At 45.0% G+C, this 23,177-nt stretch overlaps 1 protein-coding gene across 2 annotated transcripts in view; it reads right to left on the bottom strand.

Annotated features, from left to right (window-relative positions):
• The window catches only part of GCK (glucokinase), a 150,679-nt gene that overhangs the window by 45,744 nt on the left and 81,758 nt on the right, over positions 1-23,177 (bottom strand). The window contains exon 1 of one of the 2 annotated variants that reach the window (XM_029604195.1): positions 6,607-6,948. The exons of the other annotated variant lie outside the window; for it this stretch is intronic. Within the exon in view, the coding sequence (XP_029460055.1) occupies positions 6,607-6,630 (24 nt within the window). The 5' untranslated portion in view covers positions 6,631-6,948. Of the gene's footprint in view, positions 1-6,606; positions 6,949-23,177 lie in introns of those variants that run through there. 2 annotated transcript variants of the gene reach the window in all.

Raw genomic sequence — 23,177 nt, 5'->3', positions numbered from 1 at the left:
AAACTATGCAGCAAGACATGATCATCTTTTCTATCTGATGTATAATTCTGCAGAAGCACAGTGTGCTTTTTGATTGCAAGACGATTTCTCCACAGTCACCAGCATATCCTGTGCATTGGGGGGGGGGGGGGGTAACTCATCCTAGCAGAACATTCTCAGGGCAGTTTTTAAAGCTGTTAACCCAGTGCAGGGGATGGGCTGGATTAGTGAGCAGAGTAGCTCTTTTCTGTTCTGTCTGCTCCAGCCTCACCCCTCCCCTCCTGTTCCCTGCACCACAGGCTAAAGCCTGGGAACAAAGCTAAAAGCTCAGAGGTGTAGACACACATTAAAAAAAAACCCCTAGCACGCTAAAATAAACAAGCCAAAATAGAAAGCAGTACTTGGTCTGGTTGTTTATCTGTGTGCATGAAAGATGTGAAGATAGAGTAATTAAAAGTGCTGATGGCTCTGTGAGTTTGTGTGGGTATCAGGGCCTATTGTTTTGCTGTCACTACAGCTGCTTTTTACCACCCTGCCCTCCCCCTTCCACCCAGGAGCCTGAGCCCTAGGAGGAATACCTAGCTTGCCTAATGGTTAAGCTGGCACTGGATGATAAACTCAGTATTCCTGCACTCATCCCCTGTGCCTTCCAGTCCCAAATGTGACAGGCTCTGTGTCCTTGGGCCTGTCTGCTGAATCATCCAGTCCTAGTAGTCACAGACTCTGTAGCCCTGGCTCATCCCGAGCTGTCCCATCTTAGAGGTGACAGGCTCTATAGCCCTGTGTCCATCCCCTGAGTCATCCAGTTCTCTGAGGGAGTCAGGATTTGTAGCCCTGTGCCCACCCCTTCAGCCATCCAGTGCTAGAACTGAGATGTCCTGCATCCCCCATACCACTCCCAATACACACACATTTACAAGCACATTCAGACCTATCGGTACAACTGTACATGGACACCCACACACATACACACTCATACTGGCTGAGAGTCTCTCATCTGCTTCATCACTCAGGCCTTTATTAGGAAGGTCGAGATAAACCTCTTCACACGCTCTCTCAGAGGCTATTTAAATACCAGAGACAGAGAGAAAAGAGCTTGAAAGACAATTTGCCAATGTAGTCCAACAATCATTCACCAGCCTAGTATCACTTCCTTGGAGGACATTGCCTACCCTCTCAACAAATGGGACAAACACATTTGTATACCTGGTTCTATACAAACACTGATCCCATAGGCCTGTAAACAGCTGGCTCCTACATAACACAATCTTTTGGATTTAGCTGTAATTCTCCCTGCAAGAACCTTATCCCTACCCTTTCTGCAACGGCACTGATTTATTTTATTTATATTTATTTTAGATTTTTATATACCGGCATTCGAGACAGCAGTCACATCATGCTGGTTCACATAAAACAGGGGTGCAAAGTAAACATAACAATAACAATGGTGCTGAAAAAGCAGTTACATATAACACGGTGATAAGAACTTGACTTAGAGGAAGAGAAAGGACAGGTTATTAATTTACACAAGTAAACGATAGGAGATAAGGTCGACCATGGTGTAGATGGAGATTAGGGGTGGCTTGGAAGTATTAGATCAATTGACGTCTGGGAAGGCTTGTGTGAATATCCAGGTCTTTAGTCTTTTTTTGAAGGTTGAGATGCATGGTTCTATTCTGAGATTTGAGGGTATGGAGTTCCATAACGATTTACCAAAGGAATGCACACAGCATCGATAACACCAAAAAGTGGTTTACCAATGAGTGCACACTGCACTGATAACACTGAGAAGGGGCCAATTTACCATTTAGGATGGCTAACAAGCTCCATATCATCAAAGAAAAGTTGCGCCAACCCAGCACATCTAAGATCCATAGTGCATCTCCACTCCATGTGCATCTAAATCCATAGATGCACATGGAGTGAAATCAGGTCTGGCTCAGCCTGTCCATATTATAATGACACACAGCTTGTTAGCAATTAATTTAGCAGTATTTTGTCATTTCAGTTCAGTTTGCCCATTGCTGTTCATTCCCCAGTGGCACTTCCCTTCACCCTATACACACACCAGCACAACTCGTCTAGATTCAAAGCCCTTTAAATTCTTCAATCCAGCCGGGAGGCTTGATCCTACCTCTCCTGGGACTTGGGTGTTATCTGCTCTTCCAGCCATTGCATAGGAATGTATCTGGCTGTACCAATGCCTCTTTCAGAAGCAGCACAAACTGGGAAAAGTGCTGCTCCTTCCTCCAGACCTATCCAGCTGCCCTCTGCCACTGGGGAAGACATGAGAGTGGTGCTGCCTTGACACTTGGGAGCAGTGACATGCAGCATCAGCAAAGCCCAGACAAGGTCGGACAAACAGGACTCTGAGCTTTATTCAGTCCTGTCCGGAATCAGGCCACTTCCAAAACACATTCCTGCACAGACACAACTTTCTCTCTGGCTGTCTATCCAACGTTAATGTGTCCTAATATTTCACTGGTGCCACTACCATTGTTTGGGAGGTCTCAGTATTGGAGCAGGAGGAGGTACTGCAAAGCTGGACTGAGGTGCATTGACAGAGCTATGTTTGGTCTCAACACTGGAATAGCAGGGGGTGCTGCAGGGAAGCATCGAGGTGCCTTGGCAGAGCTGTGGGTGGGTCTGAGAACTGGAATAGCAGAAGGTGCTGCAGGACAGGACTGAAGAGCACTAGCAGACCTCTCTATGCGCGGCACATTATTCCAGATCATATGTCCCACATTTAGTAGGCTAATCCTGGTTTTGGCTTCTGTCTCTGCCATCCTGCTGAAAAGGTAACGTTTGGTTCTGCACCAGGTTGGCGGTTAGTCAGAGACCAGCCTTTTCGACCCCTTGCTGGCGCTCCCCTCATTCACCTGAGGGGTCCTGTCACGTGCGCAGCCACTCATTCTCTCCAGTCTGGCCGTATTTGGGAGCTGCCAGGGCTACGATTGGTGGGGAAGATGGAATGGCCCGCAGTAATGCTGGTGGAAGCTTGGATCCTGGATGCCCTCAGCAGCTTATGCATAAGATTCTGTGGAGAAATGCCTCCACCATCTGGCATCTAAGATATCTGTCTGAACTGCTAAATTACCCATTTCCTGGAGGCAGACATTCGGCCAGTCCTACTTTTTTTTTCCTATCTGCCATTTCTGTGCACGGTGATACTTGCAGTTTTGCATCTTCCACTGGTTGGTGGAAAGCCAGGACTGAGCTAAAGCCTTCCTCCAGGGACTGGGACTGCTGTGACTTGAAAAGCAGAATCGTGCAGGCCCAAGATCTAATATAGCAGAAAAGGGAGATTAGGAATGAGGTGCCTACATTTTAAATTAATATCGCCATGGACCATTAGCAGGGGAAAATGGTCACGTGCTTAGATAAGAGATGGGATTACCAGATGAGTCCTAAGCATACCTGGGAACTCTCCGGAAATCTCCGGGTGCTGCAGCAAAACCAATCTGCTTGGACCCAGAAAGGAACATCATTGGTCTTGTGTGGCTAAAAAAGTAGGAACTCAACAGTGATTTCTACCATCTCTGGACCTTTTTAACATTTAACTTCGCTTCCTCATGACACCACCTGCTCCCACACAGCCTGTTTCCTGTATCCAGCCACTTGCCCGCCCCATCCTGTTTGTCTTGGCCAATCGACATGGTGATTTCCTGCCCGTGCATCAAACGAGGAGTAAGAAACAGGCAGCGTCCACTTCCACAGCACAGGAGGAGAAAGAAGAGGCTGCTGCTGCTCCAGGAGCCCAAGTCAGAGTCTGCTGTTGCTAGTGTGCTTTGAAAGGGGGGGAGAGAGAATGAATGAGCAGGTCTGTGAGAGTGAGTGAGTGTGTATGTAGGAAGATCTGAGAGTGTATGTAGGTGAGTAGGAGAGAGCTGAGTGCAAGTAAGCATGGGTGTGAAAGTGAGTGGACATGTGTGTATGGAAGAGGGAGAGACGTGGGCGGGTGTGTGTTGGAGGGAGAATGGCAGAAGTAAAGGTGTAAATGGACATGTGAGAATGTGAGAGAATGAGCAGTGAAAGTAAGTGTGAACATGTAAGAGTGTTTATGAGAGCAAATTTGTGAGCATCCGGTCCCACTGTGCAGTTGCCCTCCCCCCCCCGGCTAATCCATGGTAATTTCAGGATTACTGGAAGTCAAAAGTTCCCAGGTATAGTCCTAAGAGATTGGGAACCCCCAGCAGTTCCTACCATTACCTTTACTGCTGTTATATCACACCTAGAAGATATGTAGCCGGAAAACACGATGGGGCAGGAAAGCGGAAAAGGACAGCAATTACCAATCTCAAATGAAAGAAAGAAAATAGGAACGAGGACTCAGTTTGAGTTTGGTGTCTTGCAGGGTCCTTGCTCTTTGACCCTCTGGGACGCGGGTGGGGATAAACTGCACTATTATATGAGAGGAGCTCTCCTCGCATATTTATCCCCGCTAACCTCTAGTCTTCAAATTTCAGGGACTATACAAGAAATTATACACAGGAATTAAAGCTCTGCAGGACAGAGTTGAAATATATGTGAATGTGTGTTTTTTGGGGTTTTTTTTACTTTCAGGGACTGAGGAAACTACAGGGAGGCAGTTTAAAAGATTTCCAAACTACCTGGAAGTGGGACCAATTTAGTTATGTTCTAGAACCAATCTATTTCTGGATCACTATTTTTTCCATTGTTGTTCCAATCTGGAAATTGATCTAGTTAAAAAAAAGTTGTATTGAAGAATTAAAGGATTTTACCCAGATTGTTTTCTGTATTGCAAAATTCAGAAAGTATCCAAACCAGACACAATCCCCTTGCATTGAGAGGAGTAAGACAAGGAAAGGTGGGTGCTGGAGGGAACAAGGTGGGGGATCTTGTATGCTCTTCTACTCTGGGTGCTGGCGTACAAAGGAGGAAGACAAGAAGGCTGACCTGGGTAGGGAGAGAGAGCGTGCAGCTGGTCATGCTCTGTGGCTGGCAGCTGAGATGTATCCGTGGCAGCGCACATGGGAATAACTGGGCAGACTGGATGGGTGGATTGGTCTTTTTCTGCCCTCATCTACTATGTTACTGTCCTGATGCAAAAACTTTGGCCCATCTCTATTTTAAAAAGACAATTTCCAGAGTGATATACCCGAGTAAGTAGGGATTATCCCGGTAGAATGCCATGGGTGAAAACTGCCCCTCCCCCCCCCCCCCCCCCCCCTCAGAACAGCTTAAAGGACACAGCGCAGGTACTTTTAGATGGATTAGAAAAGGCATTTCTGAGGGGAAGGGCCGTTTAGGGTAGGGGAGTAAACACCTCACCTACCCTGGCATTTTCAAACGGATGTGGTCTGCTTTATCCTTGATTGGTCATCCGCACAAATAGCACTTTACATGCATGGACCTTGTAGGCAATTTTCCCCAAGTAAAATTAGTTACAAGGCATATGGATGCAAAAGTGCCCATATATCTGGTAACTAGGCAGGTTATTAAACATTTGTCTCAAAAAATTACCATGCATAAGAAATACCAATAGTGCCAGCACTGCCGGCCTCCTTGTCTACTACAGAATATTATACCCTCCATGCCAAATTTAAGGAGTAGTGTAGTGCTTAGCACAATGGGCTGAGAACCAGGGAAAGAAGACTCAAATCCAGCTTCCCCCGACACTCTTTGTGAGCTCGGGTAAGTCACTTTATCTCCCATTGCCTCAGGTACTCCCTTAGATTGTAAGCTCTTTTGGGAAGGAACTTTGAGGCCATCCCGGGCTTTTCTGAATTACAACAGCTGAAGTGTAATAATGCTGTAAGCCATCTTGAGCATCTTTTGGAAAGGCGGGCTAAAAATCCCAGACTCTTAGTATTAAAGAACAGGGAACAAAAAGTACAAAGAGTGTACAGGTCAGTTTTATGTTGCACAGTTTTGAAAACAGCAAAGTTTCTGCCCAAGAATTTCATTTCATGCTAATTCCAGAAGGGAATGGAAATCAACAAAATAACTCCCCAACCCACCTGTGCAAGCAAGAATTGGGCACAGAAAAGCACCGTGGAGGCTCTGGGCCTGACCCTTACATCTGGCTCTTGGCTCGATTCACTGAGGACTCTTCCCTATTCTCTGTCTGCTGGAAAAGGGCCTCATGAATCGGGTCCTACGTTATATAAATAGAAAAGCATTTCAGCTCCTTGTTGGAAAAGCAGGAAGGCGTATGACTGGCTGACACCTTTGGGATAAACTATATAATCCCATGTCCAAGAAGAAAATATTCAAATGCCTGTTCCTGAATAGGACGTGGATCTAGCCATGATCCGTGTTGGAAGTTGTCATTAGGAAACCGAGGGTGTCGTGAGGGAGAGAGATGACTGGAGAGTGGTCATATAGGAGGTAGGGGTGGGTCCAGTGTCACTGGGAAAGGAATGAGAGGACTGTGACACGCCACCCTTTAGGTAGCTGAAGCTGGCACAGCTTGCCAATATGGGTAATAAAGCATTCCTGGTCATTCTTATTGCTGAGAGCAGAGGGCCTTACAGTGCTGGGGTAAATCTAAATTTCTGGTTTCTGCCATCAGCTCAAGGATGGACAGAACAGAAAAATGAACTATGCCAGCCGAAGATGTAATGTAGCACACAGATTGCCCCTGTCAGAGAGGTTCTCCCTTACCAGGTGAAGATCAGAGGAGTCCATTTTCCCTTTGTCTTTCTGTTTTTCGCACCTCAAATCCCTGTATCCTGGACGGATAAAGTGTAGCGTCTGGCGTGTCTAAGCTTCAGCCAAGCAAGACGGGAGCTCCTGTCCTGCCTCTCCTTCCAATGGGACAGTCCCTCCGAGTGCTGGTGAGGTGCTGGATATGTGAAAGGGGCACTGCAGCTTCTGTCTCTCGGTCACCAGCTCGCTCTCCCCGCTGTGGCTTGTATCGATCGGTTACCACCTGCCTCGCACGCTCTCTCTCTCTCTCTGCTGTGGCTTCTGTCTCTCACTCGCCAGTCTGCTACCCCGTCCAGCTTCTCTCACCCCTTCCTCTGCGTCTTCTGCCTGTGGCTTCTGTCTCTGTCTCATAGTCGCTGGCTGGTTCCCAGGGTTGCACAAATCTTTGGAACTTTTTCAAGATCAGAGGTTGCTGATAGGCAGAGATACCGTAGAATTTACAATGGAACTTGATAAGGGTTCGGGGGAAAGGCAGGGCTGGCCCTGAGCAGCAGCAGCAGGCATGTGTGAGCAGACAGCAGAATGTGTGACAAGGGACCCCCATTACAGCCATCACCAAGAGCAATTTCCTGGTACAGTAAATGCTCGCTGCAGTTTTGTTAACTTCTCACTTATCTCAAGAGTGATCCCGTTGCAGTGAAGTTATAATGAATGTCTTCTGTCAGTGATTGAGTCTTCCTATGAAAATGACTGAGTGTTTCTCTTAAAGTGATGGAGTCTCTCTGGGATGACTGACTCACAGGCCCGCATTTAGGCATAGCCAATATAGGCAACTGCCTAGGATGCCAAATTTTGAAGGCACTAAATATGCCCTGTATCGGCACAGCTTCAAACGGGAACAGGCATGGCTCTCTGCCTTTGGGCACCAAAATCTTACATTCAGCCCTGCTGACTCTTAGAAAACAGAGAAAGAGAATATGATTATACCTAAGACCACTAGGCCCATCTTGCCTGTCCATTTTCTCTTTCTCTGGCAACACTGTAGACTCTATTTACTCGCCAGCTTTACCCTTCCTGACCCTTGCAAAGGGTCCTCTGTGCCCAACCCTGGCTTTCTTGACTTGGAGTAAAGGAGTAGCCTAATGATTAGAGCTGCAGACTACCAAGCCAGGGTTCAGAACCCACCAAAATTATTTGTGACCATGAGCAAATCTGTTCTCCCTAAGCTGTCTCAAGGACAAACTTAGGGGGTCATTTACTAATCTGTGGTATTTGGAAACTGTATGATATTTTCGCCTGCAAAATAAAAATTCAGCAAGAAAATACCTTATATTGTAGGGAACTTACTCAGAAATCTTGCAGTGATGGCCAAGAGCCGCCATTTTCTTTTTAAGGGCCATGACAGTCTTAAAGACCCCCCAGTGTGTAAAAGCCCCATTCCTAGGGATCTTGAGAGACCTCCGCCCAATCCAAATATGTCCCCCCCCCCATCCCACAGTAGCAGCTGCCACTCCCCCAGGCCCCTCCAACCATCCTAGCCCACTCCCCTCCTCCCCAGTAGGGCCCCAAGCACCCCTTAGGCTCCCAGCTGGCCGCTTGCTCAATCCAAAATGGCACTGGCTGGCACCCTATAGGGCCATACCTAGTATGACAACTGACTGGTGTCATTTTGGATTGAGCGAGCAGCTGGCCCAGAACCTAGGGTGTGCTCTGGGCCTCACTAGACCACCAGATATGCCTGAAGGAGGTGGGCTAAGGTGGGTCGAGAGACCTGCTACTGTGGGTGGGGGGCCGTATTTAGATCAGGCGGTTGCCTTTTTTGGAAAGTATGATTTGTTAGGGAGGGGCATTGCTGCATCACTTTAAAATGAAATTTTCTCAACTCTCACTTGTGGACCTCCTCTAGAGGTGGTGAGGGGGTGGGCAGGAGTCTCTCGAGACCCCCGGAAGGGGGGTTTTACATGTTGGAAGGTTTATTTAGGGCCATGCTGGCCCTTTAAGACAAATTCCTGGAGCATCAGGATGAGCATTAGCATGTCCAGCTCACAGGACAAGTTAGCTACAACTCCAGAGTTGCAGTTAACTTTCAGGAAAATAACTCGGCTTGCATTTTTTGAGGCAAACCACATCATTTTATTTTATAAAATTACCTAATATTGATCTGCTTTGCATGCTTTTGCAAAGCTAATGCTTGCAAAGCAGCTCATTAACATACTGAGTTTATTTTAACGTTATGGCGTTTTAACGTTATGGTGTTATTTTAACGTTTCCGAATGACGGTATGTAAAACTCTTTAAATAAAATAAATAAATAAATTTTAGGTAAAATTTCATATGATATTGCCATGATAGACGTTTTTCATGCGACAAACGCTTAATGTAGCTTAGTAAATATACTCTTTAGCTTGTGAGCCTTCTGGAGACAGGGAAATATCTACAGTGCAATCCACTTTGAAGTGGCTGCGCAGCCACAAAAGGTGGAATAGAAGTGAAATGAAATACAGTTATCTGAATTCTCATACTGTTTTCCCTGTTGTAACTGAATCCTCTATTACAGTGACGGAGTCACCCTTTTACAGTGACTCCTGACATCCTGCATGTATGTCTCTCTTACAGTAAAATGGCTCTCCCTTTTAGAATGAATAGGATCGTCCCCTCACGAGGATTCGTCTCTCTTTCAGAAGATGGGTCCTCCTGCCACAGTGAGTGACCCTCCCTCCCTCCCGAACAGCCCCCTAACCCAGCCTTACTAATGTCCGTAATCAGGCAGAGAATGAGCTCCAGGAGAGCAGGCAGAAGAGATGAGCCCACTTAGTGCTGTGCACCTTCTCCACAGCATCCATTACCGCGATTAGGTCAGTTTCACACTCCACTGCTCATTGCTCCGGCTCCCATTAGAAGAGCGGCCCACACCGTAGCATTGTGTAACCACTTATGGTAATCTCCTCCTGTCACAATCACCAAAGCAGGACAATCGGTAGCTTCGGAGAAATACCAGAAGTGTGATGAATGAACTTTACGGTAACAGAAGACTGACTGGTAAACGGTATCTCATAATGCAAGCACTAGGGGACCACCTGACGAAATGATCAGACAGGAGGTTAAGAACACATGCTTAACTTGTGCAACTCATTGCCACAGAACATGGTGAAGGTCACTAATCTAACTAGGTTCAAAAAGGATTAGACAAATTTACACAAGAACATAAGAACTGCCATACTGATTCAGACCAAGGTCCATCAAACCCAGCATCCTGTCGCCGACCGTAGCCAATCCAAGTTGCAAATACTTGGCTGATTCCATAAAGTAGATCTAATTCCTGTTACTCACTCCCAAGGATAGCAGCAGCTTTCTTTAGTTTATCTGGCTAATAGTGTGTCATGGGCTTTTCCTCCTGGAGTTTGTCCAAACCTCTTTCAAACCCCACAATGCTAGTCACCTTGATCATGTCCCCTGGCAACAGATTCCACAGCTTGATAAGGCGCTGAGTGAAAAAGCACTTTCTATGATCTGTTTTGAATCTGTTGGTTATTAGTTTCATGGCAAGTGCCCTCCTGATTTCATAAACTTCCATCATGTTCCCTCTCAGCCGTCTCTTTTCCAAGCAGAAGAGCCCTAGCCCGCATAGCCTTTCAACTGAAGCAGGCCCTGCATGAAATGTACAACTATAGGCTGTATAGAGATGGGCAAACCATCTGCACCTTGGTGATATGTACCAATTGCACTCAGATGAACTCTAACAGAGTTAGTTTAGAAGCCAGCAAGACATCAGCACTATTCAATAAGAAGCCTTTCCCAAGGCCTCCATCTGTGTCTTGAGAACTCAACATAGTGTTAGATCAGCTGATCAAAGCTCCTTTTGAGCTGCTGAGCAACTGTGGCTTGAAGTATCTGACTGGAAGATCATATTTTTAGTGGCGGTCACTTCAGCATGCAAGGTCAACGAGCTCCAGGCCTTAGTGACTTATCCACCTTATACTAAGTTTTATCATGACAGGGTGGTCTTGCGTACCCACTCTCTGCTTAAGGAGGTGTTGGATTTCCATCTTAATCAGTCAATTGTCCTGCCAATATTCTTTCCCAGGTCCCATTTCTACCAAGGCGAATGAGCACTGCACAGTTTGGACTGCAAGCGAACCTTAGCCTTCTATCTGGAGTGGACAGACGCTCATAGACAGTCCACCCAACTTTTTATTTCTTTTGATAGGAATAGGTTGTGCGTTGCTGTTGCCAAACAGACAATATCTAGTTGGCTAGCAGATTGCATCTCCTTCTGTTATGTCCAAGCGGGACTGCATCTTGGGAAACATGTCAAGGCTCATTCTGTCAGAGCCATGGCAGCATCAGTGGTCTACTTGCGAGCAATTCCCATGGAGGAGATCTGCAAGGCTGCGATGCGCAGTTCTCTCCACGCATTCACATCTCATTACTATCTGGATAGGGATGGCCAATGTGACAGTAGGTTTGGTCAATCTGTCCTTCAGAACCTGTTCAAGTGTAAACACAACTCTTCCAACCAAGGGCCCATAGTTTGGGTTCAGGTTGTCTCCCCCTCTGTTACCAACAGCACAGGTGTTGTTGTGTACATTGGCGCCTGGTTAGGTGTCTGTTGGTTCCATTTTGTGTTGGGGAGCAGCCTATAGCTAAGGATTCACCCATGTGTAAGGACCTCCATCCTGCTTGTCTTAAGAGAAAGCAGAGTTGCTTAACTGTAACAGGTTTTCTCGAGGGCAGCAGGATATTAGTCCTCATGAAACCCGCCCGCCACCCCGCGGAGTTGAGGTTTTCCTGTTCTTTATTTTATTTTAATTTAATCGCAATTCTATGTTATGAGACTGAATAGGGACCCTGTGTGGACGCACGGTATAGGGCATGCTCAGTGTGTCTACTCAAAGTTCTAGAAACTTTGACAAAAGTCCTCATGAGGACTCCATCTGACGATGTCACCCATGTGTGAGGACTAACATCCTGCTGTCCTGTGAACACCTGTTACAGGTAAGCAACTCTGCTTACTTCAGTGACTTTTCTCCTTTTGGAAAACTGATCATTTAGTCCTACCCTCTGTTAATAGCCTTTTAACCAGTTGCCAATCCACAACAATTTCAGGTGTGGGTATGTTCCCAACAGCCTTCTCCTTAAAGATAGAGGCTAAGAGTTCTTTCAGTTTTTCTGCTATTTCTTTGTCCTCAGTTTGGCAGCTCTTATGATCTAAACCAAAATAATTCTGTCATCCTTTCATTAGCCACTATTACTGTAAACTTGCTGCCTTCCCTACCACCATTTTCCTATGCACTACATACAAAGCACACACAGCAAGGGATACCTACTGGCTCCATCTTATCTGAGCTGTCTGAGCCAGTCCTGATTTTACCCCACTGCATCTATGGGCCTGCTCTTCTTTAAAAATTAATGCGCACAAATCCAGAGATGAAGTTGGATAAAACTAGGCTGGAGTCAACTGATAATCTGTACACCCAAATGACACCTTGCTGAAAATTATCCTAGGAATATAGACTCAAGTCCAGAACTTCACCAGAAATAGGCAGCACCCCAAATGTATTTATTTAAAATATTTACATTTGCTCAATGTAATTACTGTTATGAGCAGATCACAATTAAAACATTGCATGCAATATGTTTTAATTTAAATATTTATTTGCTTTTTTATACCGACATTCAATTAATATATTCAAAATGCTACAACTCACAAAACAAACAAAACTCACCAAACAATATTAAAAGCATGAAAACACAATAGAACATCCTAGAAAAAGACAGCAGAATTTTGTGGTATGTCAAACTCAGATTAAAAGGAAATACAACACTCTAGTGTCCCAAATCCAAAACAGTACTGAAGAAGTCTGACCATAAACTAAGTTGAATAAATGTATTGCCTTTTTTAAGCAGTTTGTAGGGGTTTTCACTGTTATATAAGTGCCCAACACAGAATTCCTAGGAGTTGCAGAGACCTATTTTTTCTGGAGGAGAAGGAGCTTAGCCAGACTGCTCCTTAAGGAGACAAGGAGAGTTGGAGGCAAAAGCTTTAGGAGGATAAGGAACAGGATCTACTAATCCAGTAACCTAAAAGAAAACATAGGTGAGCATACTGTGACTGCAAACACTGGAGTGCTACCATCCCTACCAGAGATAAAGACAGCCACCCAGAATGAATGCAAAGATTACAGGTACAAAAAGGGAGTCTGTAGGAGCAACAGAAATTCCCTTATCTGTATTTATGGAAGAAACATAGAAACATGATGGCAGAAAAAGACAATATGGCCCATCCAGTCTGATCATCTGTCCAATTAATTTAGCATTATAATTCTCATCACTTCCTTAGAGATGCCCTGTATTTATCTCATGCTTTCTGGAATTCAGATACTGTTTTTGTCTTCACTACTTCCACTGGGAGGCTGTTTCACAATTCCACCACCCTCTCTGTAAAGAAATATTTCCCAGTCTATCCCCTTTCAGCTTCATCTCATGACCCCTTGTCCTTTCCATTGTAAAAGGCTCATCTCTTGTGCCTGCAGGGCTGACGCGTCCACTAGGCGAAACTAGGCGGTCGCCTAGGGTGCCAACCAGTAGGGGGTGGCACAGAGCAGCCATGTAGGTCCGTGAGCGGAGTCCATCCCATGCGCAGCCAAGAGCGGCGCCTCTGTGTGTATGGATATGAGATAGAAAGAGGGAGCCTGTGTGAGGGAGTGAGAGTGCATGTGAGTGTGTGAGAAAACAAACCTGTGTAAGGGTGAGAGAGAGAGGGAACCTGTGGAAGAGGGTGTGTGTGCAAGACATAGAGAGTGTCTGTATGAGGGGGTGTATGAGAAAGAGAGACAAAGGGAAGGTGTGTATATGTATGAGCAGGAACCTGTATGAGGGAATGTGTATGTGAGTGTGTGTGAGAGAGAGAGGGAGCGTGTATGAGGTTGTGTGTGTGTACGAGAGTGCAATGGTGTTAGTGAGAGGGAGGGAGCCTGTGTATGGGTACGTGTGTGAACGAGACAAGGAACCTAAGTGTGTGTGTGTGAGAGAAGGGGCCTGTCTGAGTGAATAAGGACATATGTATGTGAGGAAGAGAGGGTGAGAGAGTGAGATTGCATATGTGTGTGTGTGTGTCTAGTAGAGTGTGCATGTGTGGGAAAGCCTGTATATGTTTGTGTGTGTGAAAGAACGAATGTGTTTAATTATGTGTGTGTATATGAGAGAAAGGAGAACTTTTGTGCATAACAACCCCTGCTCTCATCCCCATCAGCTAATCCATGACAATCTCAGGGCATCTGGAAATCAAATCTTCCCAGGTAGTTCCATTACTGGGTGTTATTTGATGTGTGTGCACTGGTCCTGTGTTCATGGAAACTTTTGAGATATTTGAATGTCTCTATCATATCTCCCCTACCTCACCTTGCTTCTAGGGTATACATGTTTAGATCTTTGCATCTATGCTTTAGAGCAGACACTGACCATTTTAGTAGCCACCCTCTGCACCCATTCCATCCTGATTATATCCTTTTTAAAGTGCGGTCTCCCAACTAAACAGAGTATTCAAGTGAGGTCTCACAGGGACCTATACAGGGGCAATATCTCCTCCCTTTTTCTGCTCACCATTCCTCTCCCTATACAGGCAAGCATCTTTATGGCTTTTACCGTAGCTTTTTCCACCTTTTTGGCCACCTTAAGATCATCAGATACAATTATCTCCAGATCCCGCTCTTCCTTTGTGCTTAGAAGAATTTCACCTCCAATCCTGAAAGCATTACTCTGCATTTTTTAGCATTAAATCTTAGCTGCCAGACCTTAGAGCTTTGCTGGATCCCTCATGTTTCCCACTCCTTCCTGGCTGTCCACCCTGTTATAGATTTTTGATATCCCTGGCAAAAAGACAAACCTTTCCTGACAACCCTTCCATTATGTTGCTCCCAGAAAATGTTGAAAAGAACCGGTCCAGGGACCAACCCCTTCCTCATTCTAGGATCTACACCAAGGGGGCACAATGTATTTATAGCTCTTCTGTGCGGAACCGTGTCAAAGGCCTTGCTGAAATCCAAGTACACGATGTCTAGCGTTCTCCCTTGATCTCTCTGGTCACCCAATCAAAGACATTGATCACATTCGTCTGGCAAGATCTCCCTCTGGTAAAAACCATGCTGCCTCGGATCTTGCAATCCATGGGATTCCAGAAACTGCACCGTCCTCTGTTTTAGCAGCGATTCCAGTCGTTTGCTCACCACCGAGGTCAGACTATCAGGCCTGTAGGTTCCCAGCCTCATGCCTTCCTCTTGCAGGTAAGGGAGGCCCCTGGATTGCAGAAACTCATTTGTGACAATTTTGGTGTTGTACTGAACTGTGATTCTCAAAGAAGTAATTTTTGTCATAATTATTTACCATTTTGCACCAGTACATTTTTATTTGACTTGAAAAAGCATTCTGAGGTGTGAAGAGCTTTATTTGACTATGTTCCTGATTCTCAAGGACAGCAATCCCCAACTGACCAGGAAAATCACCAGGGCCGTGCTGAGTTCTGTTAGGACTCAACAGCACCCTAGAATGACTCCATTTGCTAGTTAGAATGGGGAACAGAGGTTACAAGTGTAAAAGTCATTATGTAGGAAATCTGGCTCCAATATACTTTACACCATTTATCAACCTGTTATGGCAGATGGCCTATTTTCAGTCCACTGCAGTGGATATGTTCAGGATGTAAGCTCACAATAAGCCTGAACAAACATCATGGATTCTATTCAGAACGATATGTTGTACCATTACTACATCACTGCCAGAAAAGAGAAAATTGCTGATTGCGCTTTTCTTTGATTCTTGTGTACATAAGAGTGTTTTATGAACCATTAACCACCTGTGCCAGGAGCAGTGAACCTGAAAGGATCCTGTTCATACACTTGAGTGACCACAACAACAACATAACCGACACGCTTATGGCAGCAATTAGGAGAGGATATTGCACTATTGGTCTTCTAGCAGACAGAACTGAAGGAGTCTCCATTGCCAGCAAAGGGAATAGTGAGTTCTTGACCTTGGCGCAATATCTCATGGGAGTCTCCAACAATCAATATAAAGAGCATCACTTTATTGAATTTGCAAAGACATGTCACTGGAGTTTCTAGTCTTGCTGCTGGAAATGTTCCATTGTTGGCCTAGAAGTAGGCGATACTGCAAGAGTCTCCATTGACAGCAGAAAGAATATTGCATTATTGATCTTGGAGCGAGTGATCATGGAAGTCTCCATCCTTGGCATGGCGGTCATTACATTATTGACTTTCAGGAGAGATATCACAGGACTTTTGTAACTGGATTCAGATTAGAACAGTTTTAGTAGTCATATTGGTCCTAGAGAAACTGGAAATGGATTTTGATGCTTTTACAGGACCAACAAGAAAGATGTTGTGGTACATGAGCATTTGAAACTTCAGAGGTCCATCTGAAGATGAGCCCTACGTGACCTCACAGTAAAAGATTTTGTAGGAGTTTCCATCATTGGAAAGAAGATATTGTGTTATCACCTTTACAATGAAAGATAATACAGGAATGAAAACCATTTCATGTTATGCCAAAAGCATGGAATGAAAGTCCAAAAGTGTCTTGAAAGACAGACCTGATTTGACTTCAGCAATGTTTCATTCAATAGTGCATTCTCACCCTCACTAGAAGGGTAACACCTTGATAGAAAGACAGCACTCTTACCTGAATCATTCACCTCCATAGACTTCAATGGCATTATTCTCTCACAAATCTTGCATACAGTCACAGAATATGATGGCAGATAAATGACTACAAGGATTATCTTGTCTGCCCATTTTCCATTCCTGACATAGTAGCATAGTAAATGACAGCAGATAAAGACCAAAATGGCCATCCAGTATGCCCAGTAAGGTGATTAGGGTTGTAATTGCTGCTCTGTGCATGTTACCCCAGTGCTTCATTACCATCCTCTTACCACTAAAACATATACCTTACTCCATCTCCTGCTGAGCCCTCACATCCCTTATCATCCCTATGCTTAGCCCAGGCTGTTATGAATGTTTTTTTTAAAAGATATTTGTATTGAACCAGATCTGAACCCAATCATTTCTTATAGTCAGTATGCACCGCCATTAACTGTATTACCATGGCCTTAAACAATTTTAGCAAGTCATATTGCAATAATGTTTGCTGTAAAGTAGATCAAATCAGTAGTTTCCTTTTATCTCCTACCTATCATGTTCCTCTATGATCCCCTCATTCACTTCCTATTCATACTCCAGCATCCTTTCATCAAACATTGGTTTATGCTTATATAAGCACTGTACACACATTAGGAAGAGATGTGGATTTGATTTTGGCAGCACGGTATAGCCCACAATCTCATATACTCTCCATTTTCACTCTGTTGACCTATTTGAAATGTTGTTTCCTCAGATATTGTTTCGCACTCTGCTTCCAAATTAAAATTCAGATGCTTCTGTCTAATTCAACGAAGCAATGCACCTTTCTTAGCCAACAAATACTACAGCGCTGATAAATCTTAACATTCCTTTCAGGAATCCCATCAGTTTGGATCCATCTCCTGATCATTCTGTCGTCTATCCCACTACACTTTCAATACAGCTTGACATCCAGAATTCTTTTTACTTATGAGTCAATAAATATAATCTGTCAAGATATGTTTCTTCATTTTATATTCTTTGCATATGTCATTCTCCCATATTTTCATTCTTAGAATTTTACTCTTGTTACATTCGTTCTGTGTAATGACAAATTACACTTCTCTTAAATTTGCATTTAGTTACTTTATGTATCTGTTTAAAAGTCTTAACATGTCCTGTCTTTTTATTTTTAATTTCAGCTCCTCCAACCATTGCCAACTAAGGTTGTCTAGGTAAGTTTCTTTATAGCTCTTCCGACCAACTTTATAGCAGTCTGAGATCTTATCCTTTAAGACTTCCTTGATTCTGTTCCCATTTTTGCCTCCCCTGGGAGCCTATTCCATGTATCCACCACCCTTTTCTATGAAGAAATATTTCCTTACATCCCTTGTTACCCAGGAGTAGCAGGCAAAATCTCAAACAGAGGAGTATATTCTCCAATCAGTAAAGGCAGGGGATAAAACTTTATTTAAAGGTAGAAATGAAAAGAGGAAGACCAAAAAGGACTGATAAGAATTAAAATGGATGACGGCTAGCACAGAGAAGGATATTCACACAAGAAGAGGTTGATGGGCCAAAGGAAAAAGGCCAGGGCATAAGAGACTGTGGGGCAAACACATTGTCATTTCCAAGAAGACAGCATTTCAGATACTGGAACAGTTTGTAATGTTTAGCTGGCCACACTCACCCTTGACAGCTGACAGCCACCGATACACCTTGACACTGCTCCTGCATGCTGCCATGCTCCTGCTCAGTTTGGGACTTCCTTATGCGTGCCTATTCTTAAAGATACCATGGCAGGATAGCTCCATCTGAATCCCTGGGCTCTTGCTCATTGCCTCAGCAACAGGTCCCCCTGTCAAGCAGTGTGTGTTGCTCTCCTGTGTCTTTCTCTTTGCCTGTCTCGTAGTCTGCCTTGTTGCCTTGCCTGTTGTCCTGCTCCTGTGATCCTGCCTTGTCCATATTGCCTGTCTCTTGTCCTCTGTGTCCTGTCTTCTTGTCTGACTTGGCCTGACTTCTGCCTTTGATCTTGCTTTGTATCCTGACTATTCTCTTGCCTGCCGCCTGCCATTGACCCTTGCTTTGGACCTGGACTATTCTCTGCTCACTACCTGCCCCAACCCTTGGCCTGTACCCGATGACTCTTTGATTGCTGCCTGCCCTGACCTTGGCCCAGCCCTGGTCTCTTTCCTTGTCTCAGCCCTGAGAGATTATCACCTAAGTCCTGCCGGCCCCTGGAACCCAAAAACTCAACCTGTGAGAAATGGGGCTGGTGTAGGTGAAATTCCAGTCCCTTCCCAGCCCAGGACACATCCGCCAGCTGGTGGCATGGGCCTAAGGGTTTCGTCCTCTAGGCTGCGCCAACCATGCCCCAGCCCAAGACCACTTTGCCTACACTTGATGGGATATATCCCAGAATATTGAAGGAGCTAAAAAAGGTTCTGATTGTACCCCTCACAGATTTACCCAACTTATCATTTGAAATAGAAAAGGTTCCAAGAGACTGGAGAAGAGCAAATATTGTACCACTCCATAAGAGTTGAAAACAAGGAGAAAGCAGAAAACTTCAAACCTGATAGTTTAGCATCAGTGGGGGTAAAGTAATGGAAACACCACTGAAGGATAGAACAGTGCAGTACCTTGAAGCCAGGGAGGGTACAGGATCATAAAACTTGATTCACAAGGGGAAAATCCAACCAAAGATCATTCATTTCTTGGATAAATAGTAGTTTGGAAGGTGCACCAGATATAGCAATATATGGATTTCAGTAAATACTTTGACACCATTCCACATAGGCTGGTGAGCAAGCTGGTGAATCTGGGAGCTGAAACAAAAATGATGAATTGGGTGGAAAACTAGTTGAGCAGCAGAGAATAGCAGAGAATAGCAGTCAGTGGGGTCCACTGTGGTAAAGGGAAAGTGAGCAAAGGGTGCCACAGGGATCCGTGCTAGATCCAGTTGTTCTCTTCAATGTCTTGATAAGTGACATTGGGGAAGGGAAGGGTTAGAAGGGCAAGTGTGACAATTAGCAACAGGTACCAGAGGGCATCAATAAGATGAAAGATGATTTTTAAAAAACTGGAAAAAAAGGTCAGAGATATGACAGTTATGTTTTTATCCAAGAGACTGCAAAATCATGCATTTAGGATACAGAAATCCAAAAGCCAAATACCTTTTGGAGGTGAAAATTTTTCAGTCGCCAAACAAGAAAGCCACCTGGGGATCATTGTCTCTGATAAGCTCAAGCTAGCCAGTCCGTGTGATAAAGCAGCTGGGTGCATAAAGAGAGGTATCACTAGTAGGAGGAGGGAAGCAATATTATCTTTGTACAAGTTTCTAATGAGATGATCCCACCTTGAGCACTGTGTTCAGTTCTGGAGGTCACATCTCCAAAAGACCATTGTCAAGGAGGAGGCAATTCAAAAGAGCCATACACAGAGAGTCTGAGGGAGCTAAAGATGTCCCCTCTAGAAGAAAGATGGTAAAAGGGACATATGAGACAAGCATTCAGATATCTAACAGGGTTCAGTAAAATACCAGAAAGAAGCATTTTCCATAGAATGAAAAGTTCAAAGATGAAGGGGGTCATCATATTAAACTGTGGAATAAGTTGCCAGAGGAGATAGTGAAGCCAGTTAGTGTAGCTAGAGCTCCTGCTGGAAGAGCCCATAAACCTTTTTATTAGCATGTAGTCTTGGGAAAGCCACTGCTTATCCCTGGTTATGAGCAAGATGGATTGGATCAATTCTTTGGGATCTTGCCGGATTGGCAGAGACAGGATACTGGGCTTGACGGACCTTTATTCTGACCCAGGGACCTTCATTTTCAGTTTTCATTTCGTTTTTCCTGGGCATTTCAATGTTACAACAAAAGAAAAATCAATGGAAAACTGATTTTCCCACTGATGTTTCTCCTGTGTGATATAAGAAAGTCATTTTTCCTCTGATTTTTTTTTTTGTTTTTTGTTTTTTTTTGTTATAGCATTCAAATTCCCAGAAAAAAATAAAATAAAAGTGAAAATGAAGACCCCCTAGACATTTCTTATATGAAGCTGAAGGGAAGGAAGCTCAAAAGGAATGTGAAAAATGAGTTTGTTTTTTTACCATGGTCGGTGAACATCTCAGCCAGACTTTCAGCAGAGCTTATAGGAGCCAAAATAATAGCAGAACTGAAGCAGGCAAGAGGCAGACACAATGGGATTCTCGTGGCAGGAGGAGGGACAGAGGCCATAAATCAAGTAAGACCTGTGAGAACACAGTAGGCAGCTACAAATGGGCAGACTGCATGGACCAGATAGTCCTTTTTTGCTGATATCTTCTACGTCTCTGCTTTAGACTCTACCCTTTTTCAGCCTCATCCCATGTCCTGTTGTTCTAGAACTTCCATTCCATTGAAATATGCTTCTTTTTTGTGCACTATTTAGACCACTAAGATATCTGAGTTCCTCTTATCATAGCTCCCCCCAGCTCTTCTCTATAAGGGTGTATGTATATATATACACACTAGGGGCTGTACCCCTGCTCGCTTCACTCACCAACCCTGCCATTGAGCTCTCCATTCTGGATTCCCTGTTCATGCTTAGGTGGAAAATGTAAGCTGGTAGGGCAACTGACTTTTAAAGAAAGTAGGGGCAGGGAGAGTACTATAGGATACTGTAGTCCACCACTACTTTTTTCCTCCTTGACTGAATGTGCATGGACATGAAGAGAACCCCCAAAAAAGAAAACGATAATTTGCATGGCAATGTCAAAAAGCAAGTTTTATATTAGCTGGACTATCAGTACATTATCGGTTTCTTGTATGAGGTCTGTTGGGGATGGAGGAATGGGGATAGGTGTCTGTGTGTGGTGGGGAGCGTTCAGTGGGGGTGTAGGTCAGGAGGATTGCAGAGGTATGAAGGTGCGGGAAGGGTATATGGTGATGGGTGGATGGGTGGATGGGGTGCATGTATGTGGTGGTGTAGGTGGTATGTGTGGTTGGGTTGGTGGGGATGTGAGTGGTGTGTGGTACTCTCCACATTCTCCCTCTACTCCTTTCCTCCCCACCTGTCTGGGGATGCTGTGTATGATTGTGGTTTTGAATGGTGGATATTTATTTATTTGTTTTATTTATTTATTTATTGTTTTTTTTACACCGTCTTTCGGTGTAGCCATCACAACGGTTAACAAAGCAGAGCGTATACAAATAATCACTCGAGTAAATACAGTATTTGCTAAAATATTAAAACGAACGATATTGCTCATTAAAAGGAAAATACAGTACAATCAACAAAAAACGAAGCAATATTATTCATAAGAGCAAGTTAAATTTAAGCATAAAAGAAAATAAATATATATTAAAAAGCTTGATTAAAAGAAGTTTAAAATCACAAAAAAAATCTACAGAATATGTAGTGGAGGGTAAGTGGATTATTGGGCATCTTGATATGCTATTGAGAAGAGCCAGGTCTTTAGGTCCTTTTTTATGTACAGTGTGTGTGTGTGTGGTGGAGGAGGGGATCGCATCTCATTTTCCACCCACCCATTCTCCCTCCCTCCTCCTTTTTCCTCCCCTGTCTGAGTGTGTGTGGGTACCAGAGCACTTTCTCCCTCTCCCCCAATGTACTCCATATTTCCCCCTCCTCCCCCATATGTGTGTGGTCTGGGAAGGTGAGAATGAGAGTGTGTGTGTGAGGAGATGGACCCATTCCCCCTTGCAGTCTCCACAAACTCCCCCTCCCCCTGCGTGTGGTGGGGGTAAGAGGATGTGGATGTGTATGTGTTATGGGGCTAGTGTGAGTGATATTAGGGATGAATTGGGTGTGTGTGTGCATGTCTGGGGGAGTGAACTGGGTGGGTGAATCCACATTCTCCCCCTCAGACTTTGCTTTGCCCCTCCACTCCTCTCCTCCCTCTGGATATATAGGGGGGTAGGTTGTGTGTATCTATTATGAGTTTGGTTTGAGTGATTGATATCTGTTAGGAAATAAGTGAAGGTATATGTGTGTAACAGGAAGTGGCTGGGCATGTGGGGGTGTATGTGTCAGGGAGTGGCTGGGCAGGTGGTATGTATGTGTGTGTGTGTGGAGACTTGGGAGTGATTGGGGAAAGAGTGGGATCTGTAGGGAGAATTGGGGTGGGGATGCATGTGTGGGGGGAGGTTGGGGAGTAGCGGGTATGTGTGTGGGAGGTATGGGTGTGTGTAGGTAGGAGGAAGTGCAGGTGTGAGAGGGGGAGATGCAGGTATGTGTGTGTGGGGGGAAGGTGCAAGTGTGTGTGGGTGGAGGAGGTGTGGGTATGTGTGTGTGGGAGTGAGCAGTGGGTGCATGTGTGTGGGGGAGTGGGTGTATGTGGAGGGAGGTGCAGGGGTGTGTGTGTTAAGGGGAGGGGCGGGTGTGTGTGTGGGGGAGGTGGCATGAGGATGCGCATGAGGGATCAGGTGCATATGTGTGTGTATGTGTGGCGGGGTTGGGCATTTTTGTGTGGGTATGGGGAGTGCGATTGCGTTTATATGTGGAGTGGGAGAGTAGTGGAGTGTGTGCATGGGGGACAGTGGAGGGAGGATGTGCATTAACCTCCCATCCTCCTCAGTCCTCTACTGCACTTCACTTTCCTACCCTCCCCGAGTCCCCTCCCTCTCCTCTCCTCCTCCAGCCCTCTTCCCACTGCTCCAGCCTCCTCCCTTCTCATTGTTCCCTCTCCCCACAGCTCCCCTCCCCCTTCAGTTTCTCACTACACCCTCCTCCCTGTAGTTTCCCACTACTTTAGGCTGCTTCACCTATTCTGGTCCTCCCCTCTCTTCCTCCTAGTCCCCTCCCATTTCGGGCTCTGAAGTAATTTTTGTGCAGTGATGGAGCCAGGGAACCTCCACCAGCTCTTCTGCTGCCTGCTACACCTTCTTTGTCTCTTGCGATGGTGGGGCCCAGGAACCCCACCAGCTGTTCTGCTTCCGGGGCCTCAGTTTTTTGGG

Source organism: Rhinatrema bivittatum, chromosome 5 (assembly GCF_901001135.1).
Source record: "Rhinatrema bivittatum chromosome 5, aRhiBiv1.1, whole genome shotgun sequence".
NCBI lineage: Eukaryota > Metazoa > Chordata > Amphibia > Gymnophiona > Rhinatrematidae > Rhinatrema > Rhinatrema bivittatum.
The sequence above is the reverse complement of the archived record's forward strand: the minus strand, read 5'-3'. Positions and strand labels throughout refer to the sequence as shown.